At 46.6% G+C, this 24656-nt stretch overlaps 1 protein-coding gene and 1 pseudogene across 3 annotated transcripts in view; one reads left to right on the top strand and one right to left on the bottom strand.

The window, feature by feature from the left end:
• Arhgap39 (Rho GTPase activating protein 39) overlaps nucleotides 1-24656 on the bottom strand; it is a 106765-nt gene that overhangs the window by 24996 nt on the left and 57113 nt on the right. For 2 of the 3 annotated variants that reach the window (XM_004638861.2, XM_004638862.2), the window contains exons 2-3: nucleotides 19643-19809; nucleotides 9109-9537 (exon numbers count right to left, since the gene is read on the bottom strand). In XM_004638861.2, coding sequence (XP_004638918.1) covers nucleotides 9109-9537; nucleotides 19643-19722 — 509 coding nt within the window. In that variant the 5' untranslated portion in view covers nucleotides 19723-19809. Of the gene's footprint in view, nucleotides 1-9108; nucleotides 9538-17681; nucleotides 17747-19642; nucleotides 19810-24656 lie in introns of those variants that run through there. The other variant, XM_023723899.1, reaches the window with a different exon arrangement.
• LOC111818830 lies at nucleotides 4374-4914 on the top strand (annotated as a pseudogene).

Below are 24656 nucleotides of genomic sequence, written 5' to 3'. Positions count from 1 at the left end.
CACACACACACACACACACACACACACACGGAATAAATAAATAAATAATTAAAAAAAAAAAACTACTAGTAGTATTAAGGGAGACTAGTAATGAGCCTTCACTATTATAACTTGGGATATCAGGGTCTTTTTTTTTTTTTATGTATTTGGTACAGGGTCTCACTACGCGATTTGGGCTCCTAGTGATCCTCCTGTTTTCAGCCTCCCAGTGCTGGGATTCCAGATGTGCACCAACACACCCAGTCTTGGTGGCTGGCTCAGTGTGCCCAGGGACGGGGCCAGTGAGGCATGTGGTACCAGGATCAAACCTGGGTCCCTGTACTTGCTTAAGCAGGTGCTTAGTCTGCTGAGCTATCTTGCCAGCCCTTCAGGGTCTTTTTTTAAAAAAAAAGATTAATAGCAACTTGTTGGAGACCAGAATCACAGCACTAAGGAGGCAGGCTGAGACACAGGAGATAGCAAGTTCAAGGCTAACCTGGGCTGCACATAGTGAGACCTTATCTAATAAAAAAGTCACGGGCATAAATTAATGAGGAATATGTTGACCCAATTGAATAAAACTATAAAGATTTACTGGAGTACATAAAAAAGACTTGAGTCAGGCAAGTAGCACACACCGTACTCCTAGCATTCTAGGAGGCTAAGGTAGGAGGATTATGAGTTTTAGCCCAACATGGGGAACTTAACAAGACCCTGTATTAAGAGGGCGGGGCAGGGGAGATAGCTCAGTGGTTTAAGTGCCTGCCTGGCAAGCAAAAGGTCCTGAGTTCAATCCCTGGTACAAAAAATAAAAAAAAGAGGGCTGAGAAGGTGGATCAGGGTAAAGACCTTGGGTTTAACCCCTAGTACTTCAAAATAAATGACTGAATAAATAAACAAATACTACTTTGTGATGTGAAAACTGTAAGAGATCTAAATTTCTTGGTGTATGGCCACACTGATTTGTTCCTGTATTATCTGGGGCTGTCACTGGACCACACAGCAGACAGAACCCAGGAGCAGGAGACAGACCAGATGGTGCGTGTCACTGCAAATCACAATGATACAGCAGTAGCTCACAGTGCTCATGATGTTCTGTTTTAATGATCAGAGAATATTCACAAAGTGTCAAGTGAAGGCAAGCGGGCCCTCAATGTATGCTCCTAAGCACAGGGGTTCTGGATTACTGCGGTACTACTGGGTTGGACGGGGGGATCTTGAGTTCATCATTTAGCAACTTCGTGCTGTGCTGAGAATGCACAGTATCATCACCACCATGTGTTCACAGTGTTTCCAACTTATGCAACACTTTAAGTAAATTTAAATAAAAATAGAAACTCTGAAATGGAATCTCATCATAACACAATTACTTGGCAAAAATGGACATTATCCTTTGAATAAAGTAAGTTCTAAAGGGCTCACTTGGTCAAGCAAGGCAAGTTGTTCACTGATGGTGATTACATTGTGCCAACTGAGGTAGCCAATAGTGTATGTCCAGGGACAACAAACTGCCCTGAGAGTGCTAGACATTGGGTACAGACAGGGGCCTGGACAGCTACACACAGTGAGAGCCACAGAACACTCACACAGCTCAGTGATGTTTCTTGGCTCCTGATAATGTGATGGTACTGACACTGCTCAGGGGTCGGTGCTGAGCTCCATGTGGCTGAGGGCCTGGCCTCCACCCGCCCTCCATGAGGACAACTATGCAGAATGTTTCAAATAAGCGAAGAGAACTAATTCTGTGCCACTGGAGGAGCCTGATGTGGTCTCTGCTAAGATATGTCACGGCTGATTACGCTGAGGATGCATATAAGTCAGACAAGGCTGAGCTGTCTGATTCACAAAGCTTGAGAAGATGTAAGACTAAGGTCATTTGTTATTACTCATTGTCAGGTAGTTTGTGTATATATTTGAATCTATCATGAGCTACTTAAATAGCATGGACACGTCCTTTGTCAGCTTCATGAAGTTTTGGTCAGAAATAGAAGTATCCTGAATACCTGAACTACTGTGCAATAATTCAACAGCTGCACAGTGGCAAAATTTTATTTTTGAGCTTAGGACCAAGAATGAAATTTTCTGAATGAAAAACAACAGCAGCCAAAAAACCAAAAATCCTCTCCATCATCACTGTTAAATACTGAATGACTCTGAAAGTTAATTTTTTTTTTTTTTTTTTTTTTTTTGCAGAACCGAGGATTGAACTCAGGCCTCTGAGCTTGCCTGGAAGTGCTTATTCCACTGAGCCATCTCCTCAGCCCCTGAAAGTTAATTTTTATTACAGGCTTGGTAATGTTTCTTACTGAATTCAACCTAAAATTTCATGGCTAATAGTGCTTATATGCAAAACACACTGCAAAATTCATTTCAAACCATAAACAATTTTGAACTCCTTCATCATTTCTTTTTTAGGGTACTGGGAAGGGAACTCAGGACCTTGCACTTGCCAGGTAGGTGCCATGCCACTGGGCTGTGTCTCCGGCCCTCCTGCACCATTTCTTGCCCTGTGAAAATCTATACTAGAGCAAGAGATACATCTTTCAAGGTCAAAGTACAGTGCTAGCAGAATCTTTCTGACCTGGATGTAAATGCAAGTACAAAGGAAATTTATTTCAAACTGCTCTTAAGTGCACCTGAGGAGTGCTTCCAAACCATCAGTCAGATGGGATTAACCTGCAGGGTAAAATACAAGCATTGAGAAATAATCTAATGGAATTTTACAAATGCCCTCCAAGTGGTAAATTTGTTCAGTCAGCTTCCCACCCGCACTGAGCTGGCAGAAGCCAGCCCAGAGCTGATCCTGGACAAGTAAGCAGAAAAGGGTACCCATTATTCGAGACGTCCCCTAACTGCTCAGAGTGAGGGAAAACACTGAGTGAGATAAGGAGAGCCCCAAATCCAGAGGGAACCTTACAATGACTGAGGTGAAAAACACAGCCAAGGGGCTGATGATGCAAGAAGTGGGGGCTGTAGGAGAAACGGTCAGTGAACCCAAACATGCAGTGAGAGACTTCATGATGAAGCAACAAAACAAAACAAGCGAAGACTATAAATATTTTTTGTTTTGTTTTTGTACTGGGGATCAAACTCGATCCTCGGCACCACAAGTTGTGCCGCCCCATCCCTGGGGCGCGCTGAGACAGTGATAGGGGGTGGTACATGCCTATAATCCCAGCTCTTGGGAGGCTGAACATACACCGATCACTACAAGTTCAATCTGTGTACTGAGACCCTGTACTAAATTAAAAAAAAAAAAAAATTAAGCTAGGCGGTATAGGTGTAGGTTTTATATGAAGTCTGGGAGGCTAAGGCAGAACAATTTTAAGTTTGAGCCCAACTTGGTCAATTTAGTGATTAAGAGAGTCCCTGTGTCAAAATAAAAGATTAAAGGCTGGTGATGTAGCTCAATGCAAAAGCCTTGGGTTTAATCCTCATTACTGGAAGGAAAACAAAAAGAAAAGATGAAATAGAATTTAAAAAAAAATACAAAAGCTGAAATAAGTCAACACCAGCAGACTTACATTTCAAGAAATATAAAAGGAGGCACTTTAAGCAGAAGATGATGGTGGTGGATGGAAATGTGGACCTGCTCAAGAAGGGCATTGCAGACAGGAAACGGGTTAGTATAAGACAGTTCTGCTATTGTTTAAGTCTCTTAAGAAGGTAACTACATAGGGCTGGCCAGATAGCTCAGTGGACTAAAGCGCTTGGTTAGGCTGAGCACAGGGGCCTGGGTTTGATCCCTGGCCTGTTGTGCCGGCCCTGCTCCCAGGGTGTGCTGAGAGGCAATTGAGACTGGGCATGGTGGTGCACCTGTAATCCTAGCACTTGGGAGGCTGAAAACAGGAGGATTACTACGAGTCTGATCTATGCAGTGAGACCCTGTTCTCTCTCTCTCTCTCTCTCTCTCTCTCTCTCTCTCTCTCTCTCTCTCTCACACATATATATGGTAACTACATAAAGCAAAACAATGACAATATACTGAGACATTTATAACACATACAAATGAAAACCATAACAGTAATAAGATAAAAACTGGGTGGAGAGCACCACGGTGAGCTCTTGCCCCCACATGTGAAGTGGCATATCTCTTGATTTCTGTTACAAAAACAATCACTAAGAAAATAGCAAAGAGCCACAGCTGAGAACCCACCAGAACACAATAAAGTGGAATTGAAAAATTCTCAATCAGCCCCAAGAAGACAAAGAGGTAAAAGGAACAAAGTAACAGATGGAAAAATACAAATTAAACAGTGAGATTCAATGATAAAAATAATCGGTTCTCTGCTCTTTGCCATCACCATGAACGGTTGCTCTCTGCCATGTGCCACTCTGCTTTGGAGCCACCTGAGTATGGACTGAAACCTCCAGTAACTGTAGCAGCTTGAAACATGAAGACCTGGATTCTGCTGTTCTGTCTTCTTGGATCAGCTCAGTCCTTACCAAAGTTTCTCCCACAAACCAACTCCAGGTCAGGTTACACCACAAAAACAACAGCAGTCTAGTCAGGTCTTTCCTTAAGCGTAACACAACTGCTCATCCTGGGGTCAGATCTGCAACTGCTCACTCCTGCCACAGGGGTGACACCCGCAGCCCACACATTGCCCTCAACCCTGGGAACCCAGATGGAGGGACGAAATTAGCTGCAACCACAGACGTTACCAATTTTTGTAGCACAACTTGGAGCACAGGCTGCTATCCTAAGCTCTGGAGAACTGCCACTGGGCCCCCAGATCTTCACAGGCCTCCTCTTGCACCCTTTCTTCCCAGGAGGCATCCTGCCTGCCAGTCAGTCAGGTGACCACAGAGGGCCAACTCTCCACTCCTGGTGTCACTGATGATGACTCTGAAGTGACCACCCCTGCGAGCATCCAAAGGGCCACACATACTACCAAGCAGACCATCACAGGGTCACCAAATCGAATTCAGTGAGCTGCATCCACATTTTTCAACTAAACAGCCTCAAATTTGGTGACACATGTGAATCTCTTTCATTAATTATATTATGTATTCCACTATGATTGAGACACTGGAGGATCTCAGAAGAAACTTAGTTTATCTGAAAACTTGCTTTGAAATTTCAGAAAATGTTAAATGTAGAGAATACTAACTTCTGAAAAAGAATAAATAGGTATATTTGTCTTTGAAATATTACATTATGCTACTTCCGACCTAGAAGATTCATGTATTAAAATCTATTTTGAAAATTGAAAAAAAAGGGTCAGGGAGATGGCTCAGTAGAATAAGTGCTTCCCTGGCAATGCAAGGACCTGAGTTAAATTCCCGGTTCTGCCAAAAATAAACAAACAGACTGAAAAAAATAACATTAACTGTACCCCTAAATAAAAAGGCAGAGATGGTCAGACAAAATAAAAAAGCAGGACCCAGGCCAGGTGAGATAATGCACACCTATAAAACCTCAGTTATTCTAGAGACTGAAGAGGATCAGTCTGCAACCAGCCATCAAAATAAAAATTGGCATGTGCAAGGCCCTGAGTTCAACCCCCAGTACCCACCCTCCCCCCAAAAAAAATACCTTGGTAATTAGTTCAGTGTGAAGGCCCAGGGTTCAATCACCAGTTAAAAAAACAAAACAAAACAAAACAAAAGCTAATACCCTATTAAGTAATCTTCAGAGCACAAGAGGGATGTTTTATGATGATATAGGAATTCATGAGGAAGTAACCTTGAACATTTAGGCACTCACTACATAGTCTCAGACACTTCTGGGTGTTCACAATCACCTCAGAGAGATAAAAGTGTGTGTTCACACAAAGACTTATGTGCAAGTATTCATGCCAGTTTATCTGTAATATAGATAAATCTAGAAGCAAGCCAAATGCCTATCCAAAGAGCATGGTGGAGTACTATTCAGCAATGGCCATGATTAACACATGGTTTCATAGCAAAACAATTATATAGAGTAAAAGTTGACACACAGAAAAAGTACGCAGCATTCAATCCCACTTAACATTCACAAACTGCTAGCGTGGTAGCACATGTCTGCAATCTCAGCACTTAGAGAGGCTGAGGCAGGAAGATCACTGTAATTTTGACACCAGACTTGGCTAAAAAGTGAGCTCAGGGCTGGGGAGATAGCTCAGCAGTTTAAGTGCCTGCCTGGCAAGAGCAAGGACCTGGGTTTGATCCCCGGTACCACATGCTTGTACTACACTGGACTGCTACTCTTGGATTCCCCAGGAGGAAGGTGTTACTTTTACTGTCATTGTACAAATGAAAAACTGAGGCTTGTGTGGAGGACTCTGTCTACACCGTCAGGCACCTGAAGCAGATGGGCCACAGTGGGAGCCGGTGGTCAGCTACCCCAGATGCAGGGGATATCAGGCATATGTCACCAGTTGTATCCTTGCTTCTGCTTATAGAAGTGAGGCTGCAGTGTGCACCTGGCCTTGTACTTCACCACTCCAGCCTGGTACCTTGAGATAACTGTCTGCAATGCTGATGGAGACCACCTTTGTTTCAGCAGCAGCATCCATAGTCTGTCAGTGAAGATGCTATATCTGAGGATCTGGATAAAGAGCCAGGGAGACATGTCAGGACAGTAATCCAGGTGGAAACCTTGAAGGAGATGGGAACGCAGGCTAAGTGACGAAGCTCTGTACCAGGTCAGGGACTCCAAAGCAGCTGTTCACACAGGTGCCTCCTAGGAGAGCCACTGCATATAGAAACAGCTAGTACACTGGGTGGTGGAGCCAAGGGAGGATGGATTCTACTCAGAGAAGGCAGATGTTTGAGAGATGTTGACACTCTGGGGCTCCTCTTGCTCCTTCTAAGGAAGTGCAAGGGCTTAGGTGCTAAAAGACCCGGGGGGTGACCTTCATAGGGCTCAAGGGGACCATTCTGCACAGAGCAGTGGGGGCAAGCAGGCAGATTAGTCTCCATTTGGAGTGTAGATAGTTGACAGTTAACCATGTATGCCTGTACAGGGAGCTGCTGGCCAGTATAGATGCTGGACATGGCATGAAGGGCCCAAGCTGAGTGAGAAGTAATCTTAGGGGTTGTCTGCAGACACAGAGCATCATTTGGTGGGAGGTGAGACAACTCCTCCCTCTCAGAAGAGGAAAGAAGCCAAGATATGGGAGGGGGACCCCAGTCAGGTGACCAACATGTGTTTTGTCTTGGAGAGGGGTGTGGAGAAGCAGTGGAGCAGGTGGCAAGCAAGTGAGATGGAGATGGACCAGTGCCCACTGTTTGAGCGTGATCACATCAACAGAAGACTTGCTGCAGGCCTGGGGTTGTTCTGAGGTTACACAGGACCACTGAAGTATCCTGAGGCCCCAAGGCTCATGAGATGGAAGAGAGGCAGACAGATTGGGAACTGCACAACTTACAATTTATTGGATGCTTACAGAGAGAAGCATAGACCTCGGCATTAGCAAGGCCAGTGGATACTGCTGTTTGGGTCAGAAGGAGGGGCATATATACTGCCCAGAAGAAAAAGTGACTTGGAGCCTGAACATACTTGGTTTATCCCAGGCTGATCTCAAGGATATCAGGCCCATTCTTGGAGTTAAGGAAGCCCCGGTCAGCTATAAAGCTGCACACCATTGCCCTGGTGGGTTTGTGTGTTTTATGATTGCTGGCAAACTATGCATGAAACTGACCACTACAACCCAGGGGTGGTCAGTGTTGGTGGTTACACCTCAAGGTGACTACAGTCAGGTCAAGTTGGATCTATACATTGGTGCAGAGAGGTAAGCAGCTATCACAGGGCCTGAAAAGACCTTCACAGAGTTCCTGGATGTGGGTCCCAGAGCAGACTAGAGCTTGACCCCTGGCATGGAACATCCTAAGCCAGAGCTTAGGGCTAGGGTGTAGCTTAGTGGAGAGATTCTGGGTTGTCCCCAGCACCACAAAAAACAAAAGACAAAACAAAAAAACCCAAACCAACCCAAAACATGAAATCTCTGCAGCTCTGCATACCCATCCAGGAACATCTGTGATTACTCCACTGATGAGCACAATATCTTCATGATCCAGCACCTCTGCAGGAGTCTACTGACGCCCAGGCCTGCCCTCTGCACTAACTCATGCCACCTGCAAAGACCCTACCTCCAAATAAGGTCACAGCCACAGGGACCTGACAGGACTTCAGCATATCTTTTCAAGGGTACACAATTCAACTCACAAGACCAGTATCAATAGCTTCACTTGTTAAAATACCACACCTTGGCCAAGGAGATGTGGCATAAGCACCTGCCTGGCAAGTGCAAGGTCCTGAGTTTGATTCCCTGGTACCAATAAATACATAGATACATACCACACCTACAAAAGTTGGAAATCTTCAAGGTCTAGGTATGGCTAAGCTTTATATCAAAAAATTTTAAGGGCCAGGGAGATGGCTCAGTGGAACAAGCGCTTCCCTGGCAAGCGCTAGGGCCTGAGTTCAATCCCTGGTTCCGCCAAAAAATAAATAAAACAGAAGCAAACTTTGTAGTAAACAATAAACTTTCTTAAAAATATATTTTAGGGGCTGAGGAGATGGCTCAGTAGAAGAAGCACTTCTGGTGGCTGGGAGATGGCTCAGTGGAATAAGCGCTTCCCTGGCAAGCAGAAGGGTTTGAGTTCAATCCCAGGTTCCACCAAAAAAAAAAAAAAAAGAAAAGAAAAAAGGTATTTTAGTACAGTGTCTATAGGGTCTCACTATGTAGATCTGACTCATAGTGATTCTATTGTTTTCATCCTCCCAAGTGCTGGGATTACAGGCATGAGACACCACACCCAGCAGAAAATATAATTAAGAGACATAACTAAAAAGAGAGATAGAAAAGTGATTACATATCTGAGAACCAGTTAATTTTCAATGTCAACAGAGAGCTGGGACTGAGAAAACACAGGAGGAAGCGGGGGCACACACCAGCTGGGTCACACTGTCCCCACACCCACCAGAGGCCAGCAAGCAGCAAGGGAAGATTCTGGCAGATATTAAAAACCTTTCCTACATTCAGGCCTGCGTTCACCTGCCCTCACCACCACCTCGCCCTACCCCAGTCGCACCCAGCCCCTGACCTTTCCGCCCAGGGGTTCGCTTCAGGTCCAACCAACTCCAATCCTTCTGGGTCCAGGCCCTCCCTACCCACACCCCAGCCCGGCCCCGCCCCTCACCTGCCGCTCTCCTCCCGGGTGCTTCCCAGCGCCACCTGCCGACCGGCCCTTGGGGGCAGCTCCTGCAGTCTCTCAGTGGGGGCATCAGGCTCGGGCTCCAGAGAAGAGGCAGTGCTGCCTTCACGGCTGCCGCGCCCCGGGCTGCTGTCAGCGGAGGCGCGCGGGGACTCGGTATTCTGCTTCAGTGTCTGGAGCTTGGCCAGAGGGATGATGTCGCAGTTCTGTGGGCGGTGCCACACAGTACGCTGCGAGGCGGCGCTGTAGTAGTAGAAGCGCGATGTGTTGGGGTCGAAGAGCTCCCACCACTGGTCCTCACTGGTGCGCTTGATGCGCACGCCGGCCGGGGGATCCCATACGCACTCGCCTGTGACCAGGTTGGCATACATACGCTCTCGGGTGCGTGGCTCGATGATCTCCACCCATTCCAGCCTGGAGGACAGGATACCGTGTCAGCACGACCGCCTGCAACGGGCCTTGGTTCCCCTTCTTCCCCTTCCAACCCCACCCCAGGCCAAACCCTCCAACTTTGCAATGCTTTTCAATTACAAAAACACATGGAGGGCTGGTGAGATGGCTCAGTGGTCTAAAGCACCTACTTAGAACAAGCTTAGCAAAGCACAGGGACCGCGGTTCGATCCCCCAGCACCACATGCCAGCCAGCCCTGCCCCCCACCCCGCCCCTAGGTGGGCTGAGCTGGACACACACACACACACACACACACACACACACACACACTAAATAAAAACTTCAAAAAAAAAAAACCACATGGAAAGCAATAGAAAGCATCCTGACAAGGCCCTCTGAATGTGGGCATGCATGACCACAGATGTGCTTCTGTGACATCTGGCATTTGTTTGGACTATTTCCAAATTTCTACATGGCAAGAACCACTCTGCAGGTGTGAATGCCCCTCGGCACAGGCACACCCAGGGCAGCTGTCTTTTATTCCTCCATGGGTCAGCCTCTCCAGCATAGGCTGGTGGATCAGTCTCTAGGGAAAGGTTCAGTAGGGACCTTTGCTGGGGAGGATGGAAGGGTCAGCTGGGAGACCTGCCCTCAGCTCTGCCAGTAATAAACAGGCTCCAGAAAGAGGCCACCTGAAGTTTCAGACCTCTTGGTGACACTGCATGCCCAATGCATCATATTATGGTCTTTCTCTCAAGGCCTAGACACAAGTGCCTCTGTGTTCCCTCACTGCCCTGGGGGCACAAAGGCTGCAGGTGGCTCCCTCACCCCCAGGGAGAAGCAAAGGTCACACCCTAAAGGGGGAACCTTCCACTGCTGCCTGTCCCTGCTTCTTGCTCATAGACTCCAGCTGCCTCAACCTTTCCCGAAGGCACTGGTCCCTGGCCTACTGGAAGCTGGGGGCCTGGGGTTAGGGAGTACTATGTACTGGGGTTCACTCCTCTGTGTGGCAGACAGGAGCCAGTGCTGATCCTGAATAAAGACTCTGCTGTTGGGCAGCATATGGGAGGAAAAAGAGGGCATGACCTGGGCAGTTTCTTCCCAGGACCAAGCTGAACACTGAGCACTGATGTCTTGCTTGGTATGAAGGCCTTGGGTTCAATCCCCAATTAGCGCACATACACACACATACAAAAGTAAATAAAAGCATCTGGTAGCTCTGTGGCTCTAAGTTTGGACTGTCCACCCTGCTGCTTGAAACCTTCCTATAGCGCTTTCCCTTGACTCCAGTCACCACTGACACTGTGACCCTCTTCTCCTGCTCCCATAGCTTAGCACTACAGGGACATAGAGCCAGGACTGCAGGTAGCTCCAGACCATGCCTTTCCCGAAAAGATATTGCTGCTCTCAAGAACACTCTTAGCTCAATTGGGCCCTGAATGCCCAGTTATGTGGGAAAGAAAGTCCAAGTATCACACGAATAAATATCAAGCAGGTATAAGGGGGGGATGGGTTCTTCTTCTTCCTCACTTTCCGTGGAGTAGATTTCTCATCCAAAGAGGCCACAGTGGTAACATGGGTCTTCCTCTCACTCATGCCTGTAGCCCTGGACAATGCTTCCCACATTACTAAAAATTCCAGTTGGTCCTGCCGCCCTCCCCACAGCAGGAAGTGCTCTGAGATATCTGCCCCTCTCCCATAGCCATGGAGGGAAATGGTGCTCTCCCCAGAAGCCTGGACCTCATGTGGGAGCCCCAGCCTTCTGACCTCTGTGACTGAGCTAAGGGGCCACCTCAGAATTTTCCTCTCAGACTTGAGGGTGGTGGGGAATGCAGTGACAGAGGGCCAGGACTTTCAGGCATGGAGTGCTGTTTCTTCAACATGGGACAGTAGCCAGAGAATTCATGATACAGATGCACCAAGAGTCTGAAACTTCCCTGATGTGAAGTAGAGGAACTCATTCCTGAGCCTGTTCTGATAACCAGGGCAGCAACCACAGAGAGATGGTGAGGCCAATGACAGCATACATCAGCCCTGACAGGGTCACACGAGCATCAGCTGTGGTCGACACACATTCATCCCTCCCAGGAAAAGCAGCCAGCGAAATCAAAACTAGGCCTGTGTAGGCTAAGGACTGACAAAGGGCAAGCAGGAAAGAATGGTGTAGCGTACAGGTGGCAGCATCTCATGGACAGCACACTAAGGGTGAGAACTGCAGTGAGATGGGTGGTTACAGAGAGAGGAAAATGTAGAGGATTAACTGGAACATCTAGTTTAAAAATAAATCACCAAAATGAACATGTTGTATGGGCCTAAAGCAAATCCACACAGAGAAGGAAGTGATGCCGCCCAGGGCAGCCAGAGAACTGGCAGCAGCAGAGGCTGCTACTCTAGGCACAGCATCTGGGGGAAGAATGGGTAGGGCTGTTGTGCTATATTTAAAACAAGGAACTCTGCAGGCGATTGAAGAAGTACCACATACTGCAAGCATGTCATGGTCCCTTGAAGGAAAAGGTGCTTTTCACCACCAGAGAATGGCATAGCTCAGAAAAATGTAAACCCAACCAGGATGGGTACTACTAGCATTTTGAGTCTGACTGCCATCCAAAGGGCTGGGCACTTACATGACAAGGACCATGGCCACTGCTTGTGCTAGGGGAAGATGCCTGGGAAGCCTAGCACTACAGAACTGTGGCTGCTCCAGAACTGAAAGCCTAGCAGGAGAGAATGTGTGGGCACCCAGATCCGCATGCTTACGGCAGCACAACATTCAGAAAAGGGAAGGAGCCACCCAAGCCCCCAAGCCCCAGACCTCCCCCTCCAGAATGAGGTCACAAAGAACTGACAGTGACACCAAAGGTCCTGCTGGGGGACTGTCAGGAGCACACATGTGTGTATGTGTCAACCCACTTCATCCCTAGAGTCAGTGCCCTGAGCCTTCCTCAGCACCCAAAAAAAGCAGCCATGTGGGTCAGGGATGCTTGGAACAGCTGCAAGACCAGGAGTGGAAAGCAAGTGGGAAAGAAGTGCTTTGCAAGCCCCTCCAGGAAACCCCACCAAGGCAGGAGGAGCAGACACACCCAGGCCTGACTGTCATGGGGGACACAATGTAGCCAAAGCTTCAGACAACACAGTAGGCAGTGTAAGCCCCCCTCACCCCAAGCAGTCACGCCAGCCCACCTATGACAGAAACAAGGCTGCCCCTTTGAAGTGCTCAGATACAGACACTCATCTCTGTAAATGGCACACCAAATCGGATTCTATGATGTACATCTGGTCTTGTCTAAGAAGCACGGCCACAGTATCCATACACCTGCATCCCGGCCCTGGTTTCTCCCGCAGTGGGGCTGGGGCTCCTTACAGATACAGCTGATTCCAGGGTGAGGTGGAAAACACAGAGGAGGCACTTGTGCCAGCAAGTGGGGCCCCAAGTCCCAGCAGAGGGGCATGTCCCAGGACACAGGAGCTCCAGGAGCCCAAGCCAGGACATGGTATGGGTCAGCTTGAATGGCAGACTGTGAGACAAAGTAATGTTAGTGGAGACACAGACAGACACACACAGACACACACCCCTCTCCCACAGGAGCTGCAGGTAACACACAAGCAACCACCCTCCAAGAAGGTGGCACATGACGCCCCTGGAATGGGAGCTCCGCAGCACAGTGGAGAGGCAGACAACCAATTCCAGTCATTGTGTCAAGGACAATGTTGACACTGGCACATCCCTGACAGTGGAATTACCCTCCCAGAAGCATGTGTAGCCCATCTAAAACATTAGATAAATCTTAGCAGAGAGACATTCTGCAAAATACTTGGCCAGTCTCCTCAAAACTGTCAAGGTCATCAAAAACTAAAAATGTCTGAGAAACCCAACCAGCATGTAAGTAGAGTCCAAGGAGGCAATGGGTACATGACATGGGACCTGAGAGAAGGGACCTCATGTGAGGACTAGCAAGCCTGATGCAGTGTGGACTTCAGCTAGCAGTTAGGCCCCAGGCAATATCCTCATGAGGGCACTAACCTTGGGACCAGCACAAGGGACAAAGGGCCCTCCAAGCCCCTCGGCCACCACCACTTCATCCTAACACTTCTAAAATATGGAACCTGGGGGCCAGGGAGATGGCTCAGTGGAATAAGCACTTCCCTGGCAAGTGCAAGGGCCTGAGTTCAATCCCCGGTTCCGCAAAAATAAATAAATAAATAAATAAATAAATAAATAAATAAATAAATAAAATAAAATAAAATAAAATAAAATATGAAACCTGTGTCTTCAAAAGTAAGTGGCTTCTTAACCAGGTATGGTGGTGCTCACATCTGGTCCCAGCTACTTGAGAGGCTGAGGCAGAAGGATTACGAGCTTGGGCTACATAGTAAGATCCTGATTTTAAAACTACAACAACAAAAAGACAACAACGAAGTAAGTAGTCTATACTTTAAAATGTTAATTTTGGGGCTGGAGAGATGGCTCAGTGGTCTAAAGCACCTACTTGAAACAAGCTTGGCAAAGCACAGGGACCTCGGTTCGATCTCCGGCACCACATGCCAGCCAGCCCCGCCCCCTGGTGGGCTGAGCTGGCCACACACACAAACACACAATAAATGTAATAAATAAAAATAAATAAGTATTAAAAAAAAATTAGAGGTATAAATCATATAAAAAAATGTTAATTTTATATCCTGAAAATTAGATAATGAGACAATCTACCACATTTCACAGGTGAGGCAGGAACCACAAGGCTGGCTTCTCATGGATACAGAGATAGAGGGGGCCTAGGCACAAGGTAGCAGGAGCCTCCAGGGTGGACGCAACACGATGAGCCCTCAGTACCTGCCATACCAGGTCTGTGTGACCTGGAGACCAGAGCTGGCAGACTTGGCAACAGGGAGTGTAGGGCAAGGATGGCACCCGCACAGGCACGTTAGGGCAAGGCTGTCCATCTGCAACCTGAGCCTTGTCCCTCATTATACCCCTGAAGCAGGCACACCCAGGACACACTAACCCTCAGGGAGAGTGGACTCATGCTGTGGGGGCGCCTGTAGAGCGACAACCTTGTCAGCCCAAAGCCTTGGCTGGCAGGAGGCACAAAGGCACATGGGTGCCTGGGAGATGGGGGTGTGCAGCTCACTCAGCCTAGCCTTTATTCAGCTTTTCTGTCCCTGCTGCTAACTACACCTATTCCATGTTCACTCTACATGGTAGCTGTACTCTGTGCTGATCCTGCAGGCCCCAGCTGTGGAGGTGGGGGGCCTAGTGGCTCTTGCTGGCTAGTGTATAGAATATAGGGCAGCGAATGAGAGAAGGACAAGGCAGAAGGGACATGGCAAAGGCAGTGATGCTGCCAACAGTGCCGCTGGGCAAAGTCACTGGAGTACCCTTTCTAGATCAGTGCAGCTTTCTGATCACTAGTGGCCACAAGGCTGGGGCAGGAACACTTATATCCCCTGGTCTGGCACACACTGAAGGGTCCTGATCACACCTTACAACCATTCCCGCTGTCCCTGTGCTGAGTGGGCTGGAGCTGTGCCCTGAGCCTTCCCAGCCTACACAGTAAGCAATGAGGCCTTGGCTGACCACCCAGAGATTGTCCAAAGCCAGGAGTTGGCTGTTTGCCCTCAAACCTCCATGGCAGGTGCTGATCCAGCCTGGATCCCTAGCTGGGGCCTGCTGGCATCACCTCAGTGTTCCTGACAGGCCAGGCACCCAGAGGCATGGGTGTTCAGCATAGCTGTTTCCACCCCAGAGACTACATCCTGGGGATGGTCATCTTCTGCTTCCCTCAGTGTAGACTGAGCCAGGGTGGTGACAATCTGCCCAACAAACATCTAAGTAGTCTTCAAGGCTTCCAAGGAGTAGTAAGATAAAAACCAAGGCCAGTGTGAAGATGAACGTTGGGCTTCAGGGGACCCTGCCTGCGCCAAGGAAGCTCTCTGGAGGCTGGGGACACTAGCATGGCAGGGCTGACCTGACTTGGCCTGGTGAACAGCCTCCTGGCTGATGGTGAGAATAGCCTTTTCTGTAGGAGTTGGGGGTGGGAGGGAAAGTTCCAGGGGATGGATGGAAGGATGTGTTACAAAAGCAAGTCACAAGATGAAGGGGGACAGATAGGGGAGGCAAGAATTTCTTGTTGGTTCTGTACTTGGGGGTAGAATGGTGCTGAGGCCTGGCCAGGTTCACCATGATCACTTTAACAAGGGTAACATGTCAAGAACAAGGCACTCACAGTAGTGGATGACCTCCCTAGAGGACATGTAGGTGGCTATTTCTATGCTTAGAGGGCTCTGTAGTTACCCCAACTCTTCAGGTATCCTGTGTTTTCATCTCCTCTTCTGGCTCATGACATTTACCAGAACAAATTTGGGAGGCTCCCTGAAGAACCCCTCTGAGCACAGAGAAGCTTACTAAAGCACAGAACCGAATATTCTAAGCCTTAAAAGAAGCAATACCAATTCTTATTTTTGTTTAAAATGTACTTTTGAAAGAATTACTGTGGTAAAGCTCACTCAAGGAAGAATAGGGCTTTATTCTATTTTTATGTACTGCTGGGTGCATGTGGGTAGAAGCCCAGCCTTTTAAGAATGCCTGGGGACGGCACTCAGGCAGAACCCTCAGAAAACGGAGGGCAGACAAAGGCACGAAGACACTGAACCCCATGGCCAGGCACAGGTGGACTTGCTAGAGGTCCACGGTCAGGTGCTTCAGAGCACAGAGGGGACCCACGGACTCTGGCTGGAGCTGGATCTCAGACAGGGAGGAACTCAGCCGGGAGCTGTGTGCATTATAGGCTAGGGCTCCTCAAGGTCAGGACTATGGATCAGAGAACATCAGCTCACCCTTGGCTTCAGAGTCAAGCCCAGCCAAGCATGGGCCAGCAGAGGCTGCTAGACCCCAGGCCAACAGGCCTACCCAGGGTGAGCATGCTCAGTTGCCAGGTGTGCTGGGCCAGGTGTGTTGGACAAGCTGTGGCGCATCTGGCACATTAGGAAGCCATGATCAGCTGCTGGAAGGACTCTGCTACAAATGGGTCTGGTCAGCTGGCAGGCCAGCTTCTAGGGCCAGTATCCCTCTTTGACTTTGTAGAGTTATGTTTGTGATTTATTTAGTACTAGAACTTAAAATGAACTGTGAAGGGAAAAATAGGCTACATGTAACAAAGGTGGAAGGAGAGGCAACAGCAATCTCTAGACAGGGTAAGGAACATAGTCACCAATGGGCTTGCATGAGGATGGAAGGGAACAGGGCTTCCCTTGGTGACACACTATTAGATGACTGGATGTAGAAGCAACTGTTCCATTGCTTGTGTTCTTGGAGATGTTTACTGCAGACAATGATTTGCCCAAATAAGTATTTCTAGAATGACCACGTTGAATGTCAAGTGTGTGGCAGGCTTAGAGTTGTACTTTCCTTAGTATCCAGATTCTATCAGTGAATGTGTCAAGACCATTCAACAGAGAAAGCACAGCACAGCATAATGTCTCTCCAACAATGGTGCTGGGAAAGAAAAGTAAATACTTGTGTGCAAAGGAATGAAGCTGGCCCCATTTTCATGCCATGCATAAAATTAATTTAAAATAAATCAAAGGGCTCAATGTGAAAGCTAAAATTATAAAACTCTTAGAAGAAAAAATAGGGTTCAGTCTTCATGAGCTCGGGGTTTGTGATGACCCTTAGACACCATGTGCTGCACAAGCAGCAAGGGAAACACACATCAGACCTTACCAGAATTACAATAAACAATACTGTACCCCTGACAAAATGAAAACGTAACCACAGAATGGAACAGTACATTTCCAAATCTTCTCTCTGACAAGGGACTGAAATTAGAACATAAAAAGAACTCTTTAATTCAATAATTTAGAAAATGGGTGTGGAGCTGGGAGTATAGCTCAGTAGTAGAGAACATGCTTAGCACCTACAGGTTCCTTAGTTCCACTTTCAGCATTAAAAAAAAAAAAAAAAAATTTAAAAGTCAGCAAATAAGGCATAGAGATGTGGTTGAGTGGTACAGTACTTGCCTAGCATGCCCTGGGTTCAGCCCCCAGTATCACAAAACTAAATAAATGCAAATTTTTAATAATGAGCAAATACCTGAATAGAAATGTTTCTCAAAAGCTATACAAACAGTCAATACAGATAGGAAGGTGCTCAATGTCACTAGCCCCAGCCTACCTTCAGCCCATCTTCAGGGCCCCCTTGGTCACTGTGCTCAAGAGAGAAATATGACACTGGCCAAGGCAGCAGAGCCCCAGAGATACCTGGGACCTGACCAGATGATGCAGAGCCTCAGTTTAGGCAGGGCAGTGAATTAAAAAACTAGAAAGTCAGGCCCACACTTCACACTATGCATGAGAATAACTCCAAATGGATCTGAGATCTAAGGAAAATCAAAACCCTGGGGCAAGGTACACAGTTCACTGGTGGAGTCCACGCTCTTTGCCTAGCATGCATGAAGTCCTGGGTTTGATCTCCGGCACTACAAAAAAAAAAAACAAAAAAAAAAAACAAACAAAATCAAAAGCATCTTGGCACCATGCAAAAACATGGTATGTTTCCTTACTGCCTGGGTGAAGGTGATTAAAGACCCAGATGCGCTAACTAAAGAGAGGTACATTTGACTACAAAAAAAAAAAAAAAAAAAAAACCTTTAACATTGCAAAAACCACTACAATTAAAGATTTTGAGTTTCTGGACATATGTCATGAAGTATTTGCAATATAAATTATAAAGGGTTCATATCCTTCATATGCAAAGTTGAGCATGAAAAGATGAAAAATACTAAGGGAAAATAAGCCAAAGAGAAGAGCATTACACAGTGAACCATCACATACAGATAATGTTACCTTTGCCCACTTAGCCCATCAACAGAGGCACAACACCCACACTGTACAGCAGACCTCCTCCTAAGGTCACATGGCCAGAGGCTCCTCCTCAGGAAAACTGGAGGGAGCTGCCACAGGGACACTGCACACAGATGCAGGGGTGTGTGGCAGTCACCTTCTGACTTGCAAGTCCTTGTGGGAGTTTACCTCAAGACCACTTCAAAAGCACAAAGTTACAGGCACAGGCTGTATAACTGGCCAGGCCTTCAGCATCCCACACAGGACTGCTGCATAAATCCTGGGGAACACACAGTGCTCACTTAGGAAGCTATGACACAAGATCATACAAAGGCAGTAAGAGTAGTCTCCAGGGAGGCTGTTGAGAGAAGATACAGCCTGAGGGGCATATGTGGTTAGAGGCCTCCATGTAGAGATAAAGGAATATAAGAAACCACATTGCCACTTAAAACAAGGGTAGGACCTAGGAAAGAGGGCATGGGAGTGGGCCTTACTGAATACATCTCATGTATTATTATATTACTATATAAGAGCAAAGTCTCACTTGCTGAATATTCTGTTTATTAACAGATGACAATTACTTTGAAAGGGGATAGGGAAATGCCACACAGGACAGCAGAGTCAGCTATAAAACTGGGCCAGGATGGTGGAGGGCAAAGCCTCATGCCAGCACCTGACCTAATCAGAACGAGGAGTGTCCTGCTCACATGGGTGGCTGTGGTGGGATTAACATGGCAGACATACTCAAGGATTGTGGCTGAGGGTGGGACATACACAATCTCAAAATTATCTGAAAAAGGTAATGAGTAACCAACACTAACAACAGGTGACTCTAGAGAAAGACACATGAGTGTTCCTGACACTGCTTTTATTCTTTCAACTTTTCTATAAACTTGAAATTACCTCCAAGCAGTGGCTGAGAATATAGCTCAGAGCACAGCAACTGTCTGGCAAGAGCAAGGTCCTGAGTTCTATTATCAGTGTACCCTTTCCCCCCCACCACAAATTACTTCCCAAAAAAACCCTGAAAAATAAAACTAATGAATTATATTCACTTGCATTGTGTGGATGGATGCTCAGAGGGGCCTGAAGGACTGGGCCCACACAGAGTGCTTGTGGGATATGTGGCCTCCACAGGTGGCCATAGTGGGGAGGCTCCAAGAGCAGTGTATGCAGGCCCAGGAAGTGCCCAAACCACCTGCAGTGAGACATCCATGAGGCTCTGAAAAATTCTCCCCTCCTACCTTGCCAAGGCTGGGGACAACTCAGCAGGTTGGGATGGTGTCTCCTTACCTCGTGCTCGATCCTGGAATCCTGGACTCCTGCCCATCGACATGATGGCTCCGGCACTCGTAATCCTGTGTCTGGGACATTGCCACCTGTCTCCTGAGTGCTGAGATGAACAGACATCAAAAGATCATCAGGATGCCTCCTCCAGCATCAGGCAGGAAGAAGCCGCACTACGGAGAAAAATAAAAACCACCTAAGGACCAATTTGGAAAATACCAAATTACACTACCAAACAACCCCAGCCCTCCCAGGACCAGTGGCTGGGCAGATGAGGAGCAGCCAAGTCAAGGGCTCCTCATGCGTAGTCCTCCCGAGTAGCCTTGGATTTGCACACCACCTGCCAACTGCCAGTGGTCCATACAAGGCCAGGGCTGGCTGCATGGAGGGACCACATGGCTTTAAGTGCTCAGGACCATGCAGCCTGCTCTGCCCCCGCATGCTTACATCTGTACTTCCTCAGTGCAGATGTGGGTAGACACTACTACTACCCCAGCAGCTACTTTGCAACGCAACAGGACAATGAAAGTACACATGTAACTCTGCCCAGAGCTCCCAAGCATGCAGGTAGGGCAGATCTCCTGAGTTGTGACTGAGAATGACCCCCCTCATCATAGATGGCACATGCCGCAGACACAAGAAAAACATAAACGACTCTACACTCATTCATGATATAAAACTTTAGGTAAATTTAGATCTAATTGTTAAAAGTAAAGCAAAGTGACATGCACCTGTAATCCCAGCTACTCAGGATGCAGAAGTAGGAGTATCACAAATTTGAGGCACTAAGTATGGACAATTTAGAGACAATGTCACAAAATAAAAAATAAAAGCTGGGCATGGTGGGACATGCCTGTCCAAGCACTCAGGAGGTTGAAGCAGGAGGACCACTGTAAGTTCAAGACAGCCTTAGCTACACAGTGAGTTCAAGGTCAGCTTGAACTGTATAGTAAGACCCTGTCTCAAAAATAAATAAATATAAAAATAAAATTAAAAAAATAAAATTAAGGACTAGGAATATAGCTCAGTGGTAAAGAACTTTTAGGTTGCAATGGCAAATACTGAAAAAAAAAAAAAAAAAAGTAAAACAATATGACCGTTAGTAAAAATGAACTAAGCTTCACAAGTAGCTGAAGAAAGGTGCCTGAGTCAGATATAAAGCCAAGACTCAAAGGAAAAATCAGTTGGGCAGGACTATAATAAAGTTGAGAACATTTGTTTATCAAGCCATTGAGAGGGCTGCAGGATATAGCTCAGTGGCACAAATGCCTGCCTGCCAAGCACAAGGTCCTGAGTTTGAGGTCCAGTACCAAAAAAACAAGATGCCACTGAGAGTAAAGATGGTAGTAGGTCTACAGTAGGAAGCATCTGTGGGAGTGGGCAGTCTGACAAGAAGCATATCCAGATATGAATGATTGATGGCAGATAATCCCATAGAAGATAGAAATTATGGAAATGTGCTTCAATTTATTCACCATCATAAAATGCTAATTAAAAGGATAATATAGCACAACAAAACAGTTAAAACGGTAAGGACAAAAAAACTAACCTGTGCTGTAAAGGATAAGGAACAAGAATGTGCAACACCACTGGCAGGTGTAAGCTGGATAACAGCTCCAGATGGCAGCCAGGCAGTGTTTTCTAAAGTTCAATATATATTCTCTCAGGCCGAGGCTCCCCACCTCACAATGGAGGATCCAGATCACATGTGTTCATGACAGTCCCTGCACAGGATGAGGGGCCCTCAAGAGTACACACAGATATGCTCAGCAGCCAACATGGGGCTAAGAGACCCCTACAATCAGTGACTCTCAGACAACATCAAAGTGAGAGGAAGGAGCCAGATACAACTACATATTGTGCAGTACCCTTTCAAAGTTCGAAGTCAGGTGAAAGCATCGCTGCTGCCATTAGAAATCAGACGGCATGGGGACCAGGGCTGTGCTGCGCTCTCCAACCAGGGAGAGCTGCTGCTGCTCTTGTACCGCTACTGTGCTGGTACGTTTTCCTTTGTGTGCACCCTGATGCAACAAAGGCTGTGACAGCAGGGCATAGCACCAAGTGCACTGTCTCCTTGGGCCCTGCCCACAACAGTTCTTAAAAGGGGACCATTCCATGGATACAAACTGTTAATTCAAGAGGAAATCTGAAGACTCAAGCACCAAGGGAGGGCACTACCAGCCATGGTGCCAAGGGGAAGAGACACTGCAGGCCAGTTAGAAACTCTCCACATCCCAGGTAGACCAGAGGGCCACAAACCCAACTGAAATCCACTAAAGTCACACACTGGACTCTCCCTGGGGGAAAGGCTCCAAGCCCTCTCCTTTCAGCTACTTGGTTACCCACATATCCACTTACTTACATTATACAATGAATAGGAGTGCCATTTTTAAACACAAAACTCAAATGTTCTTAATTTGAAAGAAAAGAGGGGACCCATATGGGTCCAGCATTAAAAAAAAAAAAAAAAAAAGCAATGTAAATTTTGTAAAAACTAGAAGGTACCTATGAGGGGCTGAAAGCAACTATCATTAAATACCTGCACCCCTTCTCCTCTTGCCCCACAGACAGGCCTGACACAGCCCCTCTAGACAGCTTTCTCCAGTCGGGACGCACTTCCCAGAGACCCCTGTGAGTTACATTTCACACTGTGCCTTTGTTCCTGAGAGCAATAATCCTTCAGTCTTTTGGAGTTCCATGATTGTCAGAACGAGGTTCTGCCTCTACAGCACAGCCTGCTAGAGTTGAAAGCACGACTGTGTAATTGCAACACATGAAGAACACCCACACCTGACCACTGGACTTCTGGGTCAGCAGAGACACTCTCCTTAGCCAGCTATATCTGCTTTCTTCTAGCAATACTGTATTTTATATTTTTTTAGTGTACAAATGTCATATGAACTGTCTTCTATGTACCCCTAAGTGTCATTGTTCTGAGACAGGTTTTCATATTTCTTTTAGTTTACTTTTTCAAGTAACGTGTGCACTTTACATGTAATGTCTGCTGGCATAAAATCACACTGCTTGTTACCCCTGTACAGTCCATGATGTGTGTGCCTTTCCTTACCAATACTGGAAAAATTTTATTCTTTATTCTAATTAGTTTGGCTAGAAGCTTGTCAAATTAATTTTTATGTGGGGGGGAGCTCAGCCCACCATGGGGCGGGGCTGGCTGGCAGGTGGTGCTGGGGGATTGAACCGCGGTCCCTGTGCTTTGCTAAGCTTGTTCTAAGTAGGTGCTTTAGACCACTGAGCCATCTCACCAGCCCTGTCAAATTAATTTTTTTAAAAAAAGTTTGCAACTTCATAGAATTTTCTGCTTTAATTTCTACTTTGATCTTTATTATTTCCTTTCTTTCATTTTGTTTGGGTCTAATTTTCTCTCCTTTTTCTAGTTTATTAAAGTAAAAAGCACAGTTTAAATTTGTACCTTTAAAAAACTCCAACTTGGTGTTTAGCCTTAAAAGTATATGTACAGGTTTCATGACATCCTACACATTTTGGGCCTAGGGAGATAGCTCTGCAGCAATAAGCACCTGTCTAGCACGCACAAGGTCCTGATTTCGATCCCCTGTCACACACACACAAAAAACAATTTTAAAAACTCATTTATTAATTTATTTGGTACAGGATCTTGCTATGCAGCTCTGACTCATAGCGATCCCCCGTCGCAGCCTCCCCAGTGCTGGGATTACAGGTGTGCATCACCATACCAAGTTTTGGTAGCTGGCAACATGTCTGGGACTGTGGGGCCAGCATGGCATGCAGTACTAGGGATCACACCTTGAGTCCTTGTACTTGCCAGGCAGGCGCTTATGCTGTTGAGCTATCTCCCTAGCCCCTCTATTTTTATTTTTATTCTGTCAGAAAACTCTGATTTCTCTTTTTGTTTTCACTCATGGATTATACAGAAGTGTATTAACCAGTAACTGCCAATTTTCTAGATATTTTTATTGGTTTTTAATTGTTTTCATCAGAGAACATATTTTGAATGCTTGAATTTGTTATTTATTAAAATAGCTTATGGTCCAGAAAAATCTATTTTGGTGAACACTCACTGAATATTCATTCTTTCTCATACATACTAGAAATGAATGTGATGTGGGTAGAGTGTATTATAAACTCAGTTAGGAGCTAGGCTTGGTGGTACACCCCTGTAATCCCAGCACTCTGGGAGACTGAAGCAGGAGGATCACCACGAGTTCCAGGCCAGCCAGTTCCAGTGAGACCCCGTCTCAAATAAAATAAAATTGGAAAAAAGTCAAGTAGGCCAGCAGTGCTGAAGCTTTCTCTCATTCTCTCAATCACTGACAAAGAAGTATTGAGTACCAACAGTGTAATTGTTCTTGTTCATTTCTCCTTGCAGTTCTACCGGTTTTGCTTCATACAGCTATACCCCTATGTGTATGCACACTTGTGTTGTATTGATAAATTAGCCGAGATTATGAAATATTTTTATCCTTTATGCCTTTAGAGTGGCTTACTGTCAAAAGCATCTGAGAACTGATTTTTTCTTTCTTTTTTTTAGGGAAGGGTCTACAGGGTATTCAGGATGTCATTACCAGATCAGACTTGTAGTGATCTGCCTGTTCACAGCCTCCCAAGAGCCGAGATTACAGGCATGTGCCACCATGCCCAGTCTCAATTGCTGACTCAGTGTGCCCTGGGGCAGGGCTGGCACGGCAGGCCTGGGGATCAGACCTCCTGCCCCTGTGCCTGCTGGCAGGCGCTTTAATCTGCTGAACTATTTGGCTGGCCCTTGAGAACTGATTTTCATGCCATCTGACAATGCCTTCTCAGGGGGTGATAAACCACCTACATTGAAAACTATTAATGAAGCTTAAATCTAGTATCCTGTTGTTATCCATTCACTTCATTATCTGCTCTCTCTTTCCTCTTTTACTCCCTTTATATTGCCTTGTCTTTTTTTTTTTTTTTTTTTTAAATGTATTTGTTGGGGGCCTGGCCCTAGCTCAGGCCTTTAAGTGGCTGCTTCCACAAAGCTGTCAGCCTCAGGTTG

The sequence above is a fragment of the Octodon degus genome, unplaced genomic scaffold (assembly GCF_000260255.1).
Source record: "Octodon degus isolate 3935 unplaced genomic scaffold, OctDeg1.0 scaffold00104, whole genome shotgun sequence".
Lineage (NCBI taxonomy): Eukaryota > Metazoa > Chordata > Mammalia > Rodentia > Octodontidae > Octodon > Octodon degus.
The sequence above is the reverse complement of the archived record's forward strand: the minus strand, read 5'-3'. Positions and strand labels throughout refer to the sequence as shown.